At 39.8% G+C, this 13363-nt stretch overlaps 1 protein-coding gene across 1 annotated transcript in view; it reads right to left on the bottom strand.

Annotated features, from left to right (window-relative positions):
- The window catches only part of WDR44 (WD repeat domain 44), a 430050-nt gene that overhangs the window by 282122 nt on the left and 134565 nt on the right, over nt 1-13363 (bottom strand). The window contains exon 3 of the mRNA XM_053714643.1: nt 4077-4722. Coding sequence (XP_053570618.1) covers nt 4077-4722 — 646 coding nt within the window. The remainder of the gene's footprint in view (nt 1-4076; nt 4723-13363) is intronic.

The raw sequence follows: 13363 nt of genomic DNA, 5'->3' as shown, positions 1-13363 counted from the left end.
GTATAGCAGGCTTATATCTGCCATTATACTGCTTGAAAATAAATATGGAGGATTCTTATACAACCCTACAGACCCTACTAGAGAACCTTGCAGCTAAGATGGACAACAGGTTCATTGATCTTATCACAACCTGCCGTAGCATGTCCAGAGATCATTTGACAAAGCCTAGAGAGAATAGACCTGTCGTTGGGAGCATAGTACCAGACTCACAGCTTAAAGCGGGCTGGATGGCGACACAGGGACAACTACAGGATGAGATATCCGGAGCTACGCAGCAGAGTCCCAAAGACACCTGTGAGATACCGCTGAGGTCTGGAAATCACACATTCAGAGAACCGGAACTTGTGGCAGATAGCCGGTGCGATGTGGCCGGTCGGGCGATGGGTGCCCGGAAAACAGCGATCATAACCATTTGGTCAGTGTCCTCAGAGGTGCCCTCTCTACAATATCCCAGTCAAGCAACCCCGTCAAGGATTGTAAAAACTGAGATTCTCAGTTCCGTTATCTCCCTGAAAAAGGAGGGACTTACTACCAATTTTCCCTCATCTAACAACATGAGACTCGGGTCCCTGCACAAGTCCATACCTGCAACGCTAGATGGTCCCACAATTATCAAAATAGGGATCTGTTAATGACTGGGACTAATACACCCTTGCGTGTGCCTGTTCAGCTAGACTAATATTAGACTCACATGCTTTCTTAGGAAGCTATAATTTACTGTAATGTTATCCTGCTACACTAGTATACTACATATCCTTCAATTTATATAACTTAGGATCTGACTGTCTGGAGACCATTAGTCTGAAAGCTTTCTTATCTTTTATTTTATTTTTTTATTTTACACTTCTACTTGTGGTATGATTACTTGTCCCTAATACCATTCCATAACACAGTGGTTTAGCTAAATTTTTTTTTCATACCCATTATATTTGTTTTACACTTTTAGTTCTCTATGGAACGCAAATCAGAAATGAGTTCTTAGGGGTCTACAGATTACCTTCAGATAATATTAACCCCCTCCTTTAGACATCACATACTTTAAGTTAGTACTATGATATGATACTGTGGATCTGTCACATATCTACACTGCCCCTTATTTATTTAATTAAGTTGGTATATATTTGCCTTCTTTATGTACAACTTACTGAGAATAGAAGATATACACTAATTTCATCTATTTACTTATGTTTTTACATTCAACATAAGTATTAAATACCTAGGCCCCCAATATCCTTGATGTCAAGGGGAGGCATAATCAGAAACACAGATGGTACCCTTCTTTGTAGCATGGCTACTTTTACACATATATTCACAATATCGGGATTACTAATATAAATGCTTTACCATTTATTTCGGATATCCTCTCTAGCTCCCTTAATGTTTTGTTATAATATGGTTGATAATGTTCCTTGGTTTTTTTAATGTTTGAGATTTACATGTTGGAATCTTTCCGATTCAACAGACCCAATATAGCTGGGTATGACTCAGGATGCTTTGCCAGTATGAATAACTCCACTGAGCTGTTTAACATAATTTTCTTTTGCTTTGGCCTCCTTATGCTGGTAGATATAGCGCGGTTTATTACCTATGTATTAGTACTGGTTGCTCCTACCTAATACTCTAACGGGCATACCCTCCCGCGCTATCCTCACATACTTTAGTTTCTAGACTGCTACATACAAGCTTCTAATCTATGCTCAGTATAACGGGCACTTTCTCCTATTACATTGATGTGTTTGTACGTGCTATACCCTGAATCCAAGCCTACAACAACAGTGCTATATGTATTGGAACGGTTGTAATATATTTATGTGTCTACTAGTGATGGGAGAAATCTACCTTAATATGGCTCACTGATATGTTTTTTTACAACAAATTTATAACCTTGTTATATGCGAGTCAGGATAATCAAAATGTTTTTGTACCCAATATATGCAATCTCCTCTAGGACTAGGTTTAAGTCATCCTTACGCGTTTTTTATGGTGGCACAGCTATTTTTTGGGCTATTTTTTTTTTCATGTGATAGTTATACTTTACATAGTACAGATGGTATTGAACGTTGCTATTTTTTCTTACAGTATATTATAACAATTATCTCTTGCCTATGCCCCACGCCATTTTCCTTTAATGTTAAACGAATTCTGTTAGTTTAGCTACCTCTCCTTTCTTAGTCTGGAAACTAGTATAATATCTGCCCTACTCTATATATGTAATATTAGCATATTCTTCAGACTTCCCTCCATATTTTTTTTTATGATCCTTCTAGTCATCAACCCATGCATATAGCATTGACCCCCTGATGACATACCCTCTTCTATATACACATGCATTTCAAGTAACCAAATGTCATGTGGTTTATACCAATGTTTTAACCTACAACTAATTTTTTAATAGCAACTTTAGAGGTCCCGTCATATTCCTTAAATTGCCCTTATGCATATATATATATATATATATATATAAAATATATATATATATATATATATATATATATATATATATATATATATATATATATATATATATATATATATATATATATATATATAGCTCCGCCCCTCCACCCTTTCCCTCATTTATATAGCGGTGCTTACCCGCTGAAATTCCCCCCCCCCCCCATACTATATACATTCATTCCTCTTCTTTTTTGAAGCTCATAAAGAGCTACCCATCTGACCATCAGTTATCCTTTATACTAATAGACCATTTGGTCTTAAAGTATGTTCTACATTGGTCTACTTTATTGTAAAATCGAGGTTTCATTTGCCTGCCTATTGTGTATTTTATAACTGTTGAAATATTTTAATATTTTGCTCAATCTTATTTGTATTTTTTTTTTTCTATTATCAAAAGGCGATCTATGTTTTATGTTTGTTATGCATAACCTCAATAAAAAAATAATTAAAAAAAAAAAAAAAAATACCAGTGAGTGCAAGTTTTCTTTACTGTTGAGATATATATAGATATATATATATATATATATAGATATATAGATATATATATAGATATATATATAGATATATAGATATATATATAGATATATAGATAGATATATAGATATATATATAGATATATATATAGATATATATATAGATATATATATAGATATATATATAGATATATATATAGATATATATATATCTATATATATATATATATATATATATATATATATATATATATATATATATATCTATATATATATATATATATATATATATCTATCTATATCCAATAACACATTTTTTTGCACCTAAAATGAATATGAAAAGCATTAGGGTTAAAGGGACAGTAAAGTCAAAATTAAACTTTCATAGTCTAGATAGGGCATGCAATTTTAAACAACTTTCCAATTTACTTCTAATATCAAATTTGCTTTGTTCTCTGGGTATTTGTTGAAGAGTAAACCTATGTGGATTCATAGGACTTGATGAAAGTGCACGTGTCTGTTGCAGTCTATGGATGTAGTGTTTTTAAAAATGTTATAAAAAAGGTACAAATACTGCTGCTATAGAGTGCTTAAGACATGTGCACGCTCCTAAAGCCCTGTGAGCCCACCTATGTTTACTCTTCAAAGTTTTCCAAGAACAAAACAAAATTTGATAATAGAACAATAGATAATAGTTTAAAATTACATGCTCTATCTAAATCATGAGAGTTTAAAGACTTGATGTTAAAAAGAGACAGTAAAGTCAAAATTAAAGGTTTGGTAAGTAATGGATTAGCTAAAGTGACACTCAGGATTCTCACCACATTGCAGGGGAGATCTATTGTTTGCTTCGCCATTTTATATAAATATATATATGTATTTTTTTAATTTAATTTATATCACAGACATATATATATATATATATATATATACTGAACTCTTGCACATGCTAAGTAGTACCCATTGCCTCAAAAACTGTGCAGATAAAAAGACTGAACACAATTTGATAATAAAAGTAAAATGGAAAGTCTCTTGAAACTGCATGATCTATCGGAAATAAATTCTGACCCTTTAAATTACTCTTTTATGAGATCTTACTCAAATGTTCATTCATTCGCTGGTAAACATGAAAATAAAAATACTCACAATCCAAGCCTGAAGATCTCGGACTGTCAAAATCTGAATCACCTTTCTTCTTGCGTGGTGGTGGTGCAGGTCGTGCAGGTGGTGGTGGTCGTGGCGGGGGAACATTTATTGGGGGTGGAGGACGAATAGGCCCTGGTTTCTTAGTGCTTGCAACTATATCAGGTTCGGCAATAATCTGCCTTGGGGGTTTAACAGGAGCAAATTGATCTTTGGGATCTGAAGTCAGTATTTCTGAAGGTGGGTCTTGCAAAATGTCTTTCAGTTTGGATTCCGTTAACTCCTCTTGGATTAATGCTTTTTGTGACTCCACATTTTTGCCTAAATTTAGATCCTGCACAAGATCTACAATATCTGCAATTTTAGAGGTTTCCTCTGAATGTTCAATGGAATCTAAATCTGTAGATGTTCTACTGAGCTCTATCTCAGAATAGTAATTTAGCTGTTGAGATGGTAGCTCTTCTCCATCTTCTGGGAAAGTTGTCTCTGTTATGATCAATTCAGGGATACTGCTCAGAACACTTTGGTCAGTGTTTACAATAGTGGAAGCTGAAGTTAGACCCAAAGCTTCTGGATCTTCCTCTGTAGTTGTATGTTCATCTTTATCATTAATTGACTTCTGGCTTTCTTCAATTATACTATCAATAATCTAAAATTAAAAATAAATATTTTGCTGTCATTGGGTACACAAAAATTTAGAATTATTTAGTGTTTTTGATGGCCATATTAGGTAACATTTGTGAATGCTGGATAAACCCAAGCATAATTTGTAACATACATAAAGAAAACAGAATTTATGCTTACCTGATAAATTACTTTCTCCAACGGTGTGTCCGGTCCACGGTGTCATCCTTACTTGTGGGAATATCTCTTCCCCAACAGGAAATGGCAAAGAGTCCCAGCAAAGCTGGCCATATAGTCCCTCCTAGGCTCCGCCCACCCCAGTCATTCGACCGACGGACAGGAGGAAAATATATAGGAGAAACCATATGGTACCGTGGTGACTGTAGTTAGAGAAAATAATTCATCAGACCTGGTTAAAAAACCAGGGCGGGCCGTGGACCGGACACACCGTTGGAGAAAGTAATTTATCAGGTAAGCATAAATTCTGTTTTCTCCAACATTGGTGTGTCCGGTCCATGGCGTCATCCTTACTTGTGGGAACCAATACCAAAGCTTTAGGACACGGATGAAGGGAGGGAGCAAATCAGGTTACCTAAACGGAAGGCACCACAGCTTGCAAAACCTTTCTCCCAAAAATAGCCTCCGAAGAAGCAAAAGTATCAAATTTGTAAAATTTGGCAAAAGTGTGCAGTGAAGACCAAGTCGCTGCCTTACATATCTGGTCAACAGAAGCCTCGTTCTTGAAGGCCCATGTGGAAGCTACAGCCCTAGTGGAGTGAGCTGTAATTCTTTCAGGAGGCTGCCGTCCGGCAGTCTCGTAAGCCAATCGGATGATGCTTTTAAGCCAAAAGGAAAGAGAGGTAGAAGTCGCTTTTTGACCTCTCCTTTTACCAGAATAGACAACAAACAAAGAAGATGTTTGTCTGAAATCTTTGGTAGCCTCTAAATAGAATTTTAGAGCACGGACTACGTCCAAATTGTGTAACAAACGTTCCTTCTTTGAAACTGGATTCGGACATAAAGAAGGAACAACTATCTCCTGGTTAATATTCTTGTTAGAAACAACCTTTGGAAGAAAACCAGGTTTAGTACGCAAAACCACCTTATCTGCATGGAACACCAGATAAGGCGGAGAACACTGCAAAGCAGATAACTCAGAAACTCTTCTAGCAGAAGAAATAGCAACTAAAAACAAAACTTTCCAAGATAGTAACTTAATATCTATGGAATGTAAAGGTTCAAACGGAACCCCTTGAAGAACTGAAAGAACTAGATTTAGACTCCAGGGAGGAGTCAAAGGTCTGTAAACAGGCTTGATCCTAACCAGAGCCTGAACAAATGCTTGAACATCTGGCACAGCTGCCAGTCTTTTGTGTAGTAAGACAGATAAAGCAGAGATATGTCCCTTTAGAGAACTTGCAGATAATCCTTTCTCTAAACCTTCTTGTAGAAAGGAGAGAATCTTAGGGATTTTTATCTTATTCCATGGGAATCCTTTCGATTCACACCAACAGATATATTTTTTCCATATCTTATGGTAAATCTTTCTAGTTACTGGTTTTCTGGCCTGAACCAGAGTATCTATCACAGAATCTGAAAACCCACGCTTTGAAAGAATCAAGCGTTCAATCTCCAAGCCGTCAGCTGGAGGGAGACCAGATTTGGATGTTCGAATGGACCCTGAACAAGAAGGTCCTGTCTCAAAGGTAGCTTCCATGGTGGAACCGATGACATATTCACCAGGTCTGCATACCAAGTCCTGCGTGGCCACGCAGGAGCTATCAAGATCACCGAGGCCCTCTCCTGTTTGATCCTGGCTACCAGCCTGGGAATGAGAGGAAACGGTGGAAACACATAAGCTAGGTTGAAGGTCCAAGGTGCTACTAGTGCATCTACTAGAGTCGCCTTGGGATCCCTGGATCTGGACCCGTAACACGGAACCTTGAAGTTCTGACGAGACGCCATCAGATCCATGTCTGGAATGCCCCATAATTGAGTCAGTTGGGCAAAGATCTCCAGATGGAGTTCCCACTCCCCCGGATGGAAAGTCTGACGACTCAGATAATCCGCTTCACAGTTTTCCACACCTGGGATGTGGATCGCAGATAGATGGCAGGAGTGTTCCTCCGCCCATTGTATTATTTTGGTCACTTTTTTCATCGCCAGGGAACTCCTTGTTCCCCCCTGATGATTGATATACGCAACAGTCGTCATGTTGTCCGATTGGAATCTTATGAATCTGGCCTTTGCTAGTTGAGGCCAAGCCCTGAGAGCATTGAAAATCGCTCTTAGTTCCAGAATGTTTATCGGGAGAAGAGACTCTTCCCGAGACCATAGTCCCTGAGTCTTCAGGGATTCCCAGACCGCGCCCCAGCCCACTAGACTGGCGTCAGTCGTGACAATGACCCACTCTGGTCTGCGGAAGCTCATTCCCTTGGATAGATGGTCCAGGGTCAGCCACCAACGGAGTGAATCTCTGGTCTTCTGATCTACTTGAATCATTGGAGACAAGTCTGTATAGTCCCCATTCCACTGTTTGAGCATGCACAGTTGTAATGGTCTTAGATGAATTCGTGCAAAAGGAACTATGTCCATTGCTGCAACCATCAACCCTACTACTTCCATGCACTGAGCTATGGAAGGACGTGGAACAGAATGAAGAACTTGACAAGCGCTTAGAAGCTTTGATTTTCTGACCTCTGTCAGAAAAATCCTCATTTCTAAGGAATCTATTATTGTTCCCAAGAAGGGAACTCTTGTTGACGGAGACAGAGAACTTTTTTCTACGTTCACCTTCCATCCGTGCGATCTGAGAAAGGCCAGAACAATGTCTGTATGAGCCTTTGCTTTTGACAGGGACGACGCTTGTATTAGAATGTCGTCCAGGTATGGTACTACTGCAATGCCCCTCGGCCTTAGAACCGCTAGAAGGGACCCGAGTACCTTTGTGAAAATCCTTGGAGCAGTGGCTAACCCGAATGGGAGGGCCACAAACTGGTAATGTTTGTCCAGAAAGGCGAACCTTAGGAACTGATGATGTTCTTTGTGGATAGGAATATGTAGGTACGCATCCTTTAGATCCACGGTAGTCATAAATTGACCTTCCTGGATAGTGGGTAGAATCGTTCGAATGGTTTCCATTTTGAATGATGGTACCCTGAGAAATTTGTTTAGGATCTTCAGATCCAAAATTGGTCTGAATGTTCCCTCTTTTTTGGGAACTACGAACAGATTTGAATAAAATCCCATTCCCTGTTCTTTTATTGGGACAGGGTGTATCACTCCCATTTTTAACAGGTCTTCTACACAATGTAAGAACGCCTGTCTCTTTATTTGGTTTAAGGATAAGTGAGACATGTGGAACCTTCCCCTAGGGGGTAGTTCCCTGAATTCCAGAAGATAACCCTGAGAAACTATTTCTAGTGCCCAGGGATCCTGAACATCTCTTGCCCAAGCCTGAGCAAAGAGAGAGAGTCTGCCCCCTACTAGATCCGGTCCCGGATCGGGGGCTACTCCTTCATGCTGTCTTGTTAGCAGCAGCAGGCTTCTTGACCTGCTTACCCTTGTTCCAGCCTTGCATAGGTTTCCACGCTGGTTTGGGCTGTGAGGCATTACCCTCTTGCTTAGAGGATGCAGAATTAGAGGCCGGTCCATTCCTGAAATTGCGAAAGAAACGAAAATTAGACTTATTCTTGGCCTTGAACGGCCTATCTTGTGGAAGGGCGTGGCCCTTTCCCCCAGTGATGTCTGAGATAATCTCTTTCAATTCTGGTCCGAAGAGAGTTTTACCTTTGAAAGGGATGTTAAGCAATTTTGTCTTGGATGATACATCCGCTGACCAAGACTTTAGCCAAAGCGCTCTACGCGCCACAATTGCAAACCCTGAATTTTTCGCCGCTAATTTAGCTAATTGCAAGGCGGCATCTAAAATAAATGAGTTAGCCAACTTAAGTGCGTGAACTCTGTCCATAACCTCCTCATATGGAGTCTCTCTACCGAGCGATTTTTCTAGTTCCTCGAACCAGAACCACGCTGCAGTAGTGACAGGAACAATGCACGAAATGGGTTGTAGAAGGTAACCTTGCTGTACAAAAATCTTTTTAAGCAAACCTTCCAATTTTTTATCCATAGGATCTTTGAAAGCACAACTATCCTTGATAGGAATAGTAGTGCGCTTGTTTGAAGTAGAAACTGCCCCCTCGACCTTAGGGACTGTCTGCCATAAGTCCTTTCTGGAGTCGACCATAGGAAATAATTTCTTAAATATAGGAGGGGGAACAAAAGGTATGCCGGGCTTCTCCCACTCCTTATTCACTATGTCCGCCACCCGCTTGGGTATAGGAAAAGCGTCGGGGTGCACCGGAACCTCTAGAAACTTGTCCATTTTGCATAATTTCTCTGGAATGACCAAGTTGTCACAATCATCCAGAGTAGATAACACCTCCTTAAGCAGTGCGCGGAGATTTTTCCTGAATCTGAAATTTCCCCATCTGACAAAACCTCCCTCATGGCCACTTCAGATTGGTGTGAGGGTATGACAGAACAATTATCATCAGCGCCCTCCTGCTCTTCAGTGTTTAAGACAGAGCAATCGCGCTTTCTCTGATATGCAGGCATTTTGGATAAAATATTTGCTATAGAGTTATCCATTACAGCCGTCAATTGTTGCATGGTAATAAGCATTGGCGCGCTAGATGTACTAGGGGCCTCCTGCGTGGGCAAAACTGGTGTAGACACAGTAGGGGATGATGTAGTATCATGTCTACTCCCCTCATCTGAGGAATCATCTTGGGCAATTTCATTATCTGTGGCAGTACTGTCCTTACTTTGTTTGGACGCTGTGGCACAATTATCACACAAATTTAAATGGGGAGACACATTGGCTTTCATACATATAGAACATAGCTTATCCGAAGGCACAGACATGTTAAACAGGCTTAAACTTGTTAATAAAGCACAAAAAACGTTTTAAAACAAAACCGTTACTGTCTCTTTAAATTTTAAACAGAAACACTTTATTACTGAATATGTGAAAAACTATGAAGGAATTGTTCAAAAATTACCAAAATTTCACCACAGTGTCTTAAAGCATTAAGAGTATTGCACACCAAATTTCAGAGCTTTAACCCTTAAAATAATGCTGAGATCTAACCAAGCCCAGAGGGGAATACGATACCAAATGACGCCTTCTAGAAACTTTTCCAGCTATTCTCAGGTCCTCACACATGCATCTGCATGTCTTGCTCTCAAAAACAACTGTGCAGTAATGGCGCGAAAATGAGGCTCAGCCTACAACTGGGAAGGCCCTCCCTGACTGGAAAAGGTGTCTAACATAGTGCCTGCCGTTAAAAAAACGTTCCCCAAGCTTATAAATGTGAAATATCAGCATAAACATGTATAAAATGCCCAAATAAAACAATCGATTTAGCCCATAAAAGTGTCTACCAGTTTTATAGCCCATATTAAGCCCTTTATTCTGTTTGAGACTAAGAAAATGGCTTACCTATCCCCATGAGGGGAAAAATGACAGCCTTCCAGCATTACACAGTCTTGTTAGAAATATGGCTAGTCATACCTTAAGCAGAAAAGTCTGCTAACTGTTTCCTCCAACTGAAGTTACTTCATCTCAACAGTCCTATGTGGAAACAGCAATCGATTTTAGTTACTGTCTGCTAAAATCATCTTCCTCTCACAAACAGAAATCTTCATCTTTTTCTGTTTCAGAGTAAATAGTACATACCAGCACTATTTTAAAATAACAAACACTTGATAGAAGAATAAAAAACTACATTTAAACACCAAAAACTCTTAACCATCTCCGTGGAGATGTTGCCTGTGCAACGGCAAAGAGAATGACTGGGGTGGGCGGAGCCTAGGAGGGACTATATGGCCAGCTTTGCTGGGACTCTCTGCCATTTCCTGTTGGGGAAGAGATATTCCCACAAGTAAGGATGACGCCGTGGACCGGACACACCAATGTTGGAGAAATAAACATTTCTTCCACATGTGAGTATACAAACACAAATGCATTTTTTTTTAAACTGGGAAAGCTGTACAGTGATGCGCTTAAAGGGACAGTAAAGTCAAAATTTAATGTTTATGATTCAGATAAAGGATGCAATTTTAATCATCTTTCCAATTCTACTAGCAAACATACTTTGTTCTTTTGATATCTTTTGTTGAAGAGTAAACCTAGGTAGGCTGATAGGAACTTAGGAGTGTCTACGTGTCTTTATAGTCTATGGCGACCATGTATAACATTTTTATAAACATTGATGCAAACATGGCTGACAAATAGCTAAAGACAATTGCACGCTCCTGAACTAACACAATTAATCTTTAACAAAGGATGCCAAGAGAACTAACCAAAATTGATACCACAAATTGGAAAGTTGTTTAAAATTCCATGCTCTATCCAATCCATTTAAGTTTAATTTTAAACCCTTAAACCAATCTGTACCACTGCCGTATATATACACATCCAGCCTTCAAGAAGCTCCAGCAGTCTCAGTTGTCACTGGACTGCAGGCATCTGCCCTCATATGGTAACAGAGCACGATCAGGGATCCGTTACCATATGAGTGCAGACTGCCTGACTGTTGCAGACAGTGACAAGGTCTGTGTCACTGTCTACACAATATCCTTTTGTTCCGATGGGAGGGATGGGCGGAGGCGGGTGGGCAGAACAGGGTGGAGGGAGGGGGAAAAAAGGGAAAAAAAATTATAAATCTATAAACTAAGATGGCTAACACCATTAGAAGAGGGAGGATTAAACAGCTTTTTAGGATAGTTTCGGGAGGTGGGACAGTAAGGTTATCTCACACTACTGAAAAATATAATTTATGCTTACCTGATAAATTCATTTCTCCTATAGTGTAGTCAGTCCACGGGTCATCCATTACTTATGGGATTATATCTCCTCCCTAACAGGAAGTGCAAGAGGATCACCCAAGCAGAGCTGCTATATAGCTCCTCCCCTCTACGTCATATCCAGTCATTCGACCGAAACATACGAGAAAGGAGAAACTATAGGGTGCAGTGGTGACTGGAGTTTAATTAAAATTTAGACCTGCCGTAAAAAACAGGGCGGGCCGTGGACTGACTACACTACAGGAGAAATGAATTTATCAGGTAAGCATAAATTATATTTTCTCCTGTTAAGTGTAGTCAGTCCACGGGTCATCCATTACTTATGGGATACCAATACCAAAGCTAAAAGTACACGGATGACGGGAGGGACAGGCAGGATCTTTACACGGAAGGAACCACTGCCTGTAGAAACTTTCTCCCAAAAACAGCCTCCGAAGAAGCAAAAACAGAATTTATGTTTACCTGATAAATTACTTTCTCCAACGGTGTGTCCGGTCCACGGCGTCATCCTTACTTGTGGGATATTCTCTTCCCCAACAGGAAATGGCAAAGAGCCCAGCAAAGCTGGTCACATGATCCCTCCTAGGCTCCGCCTTCCCCAGTCATTCGACCGACGTAAAGGAGGAATATTTGCATAGGAGAAACCATATGATACCGTGGTGACTGTAGTTAAAGAAAATAAATTATCAGACCTGATTAAAAAATCAGGGCGGGCCGTGGGCCCGACACACCGTTGGAGAAAGTAATTTATCAGGTAAACATAAATTCTGTTTTCTCCAACATAGGTGTGTCCGGTCCACGGCGTCATCCTTACTTGTGGGAACCAATACCAAAGCTTTAGGACACGGATGAAGGGAGGGAGCAAATCAGGTCACCTAGATGGAAGGCACCACGGCTTGCAAAACCTTTCTCCCAAAAATAGCCTCAGAAGAAGCAAAAGTATCAAACTTGTAAAATTTAGTAAAAGTGTGCAGTGAAGACCAAGTCGCTGCCTTACATATCTGATCAACAGAAGCCTCGTTCTTGAAGGCCCATGTGGAAGCCACAGCCCTAGTGGAATGAGCTGTGATTCTGTCAGGAGGCTGCCGTCCGGCAGTCTCGTAAGCCAATCTGATGATGCTTTTAATCCAAAAAGAGAGAGAGGTAGAAGTTGCTTTTTGACCTCTCCTTTTACCAGAATAAACAACAAACAAGGAAGATGTTTGTTTAAAATCCTTTGTAGCATCTAAATAGAATTTTAGAGCACGAACAACATCCAAATTGTGCAACAAACGTTCCTTCTTTGAAACTGGATTCGGACACAAAGAAGGCACGACTATCTCCTGGTTAATGTTTTTGTTAGAAACAACTTTCGGAAGAAAACCAGGTTTAGTACGTAAAACCACCTTATCTGCATGGAACACCAGATAAGGAGGAGAACACTGCAGAGCAGATAATTCTGAAACTCTTCTAGCAGAAGAAATTGCAACCAAAAACAAAACTTTCCAAGATAATAACTTAATATCAACGGAATGTAAGGGTTCAAACGGAACCCCCTGAAGAACTGAAAGAACTAAATTGAGACTCCAAGGAGGAGTCAAAGGTTTGTAAACAGGCTTGATTCTAACCAGAGCCTGAACAAAGGCTTGAACATCTGGCACAGCTGCCAGCTTTTTGTGAAGTAACACAGACAACGCAGAAATCTGTCCCTTCAAGGAACTTGCAGATAATCCTTTCTCCAAACCTTCTTGAAGAAAGGATAGAATCTTAGGAATTTTTACCTTGTCCCAAGGGAATCCTTTACATTCACACCAACA

This window comes from Bombina bombina, chromosome 1 (assembly GCF_027579735.1).
Source record: "Bombina bombina isolate aBomBom1 chromosome 1, aBomBom1.pri, whole genome shotgun sequence".
Lineage (NCBI taxonomy): Eukaryota > Metazoa > Chordata > Amphibia > Anura > Bombinatoridae > Bombina > Bombina bombina.
This window is presented reverse-complemented; position numbering and strand designations above follow the sequence as displayed.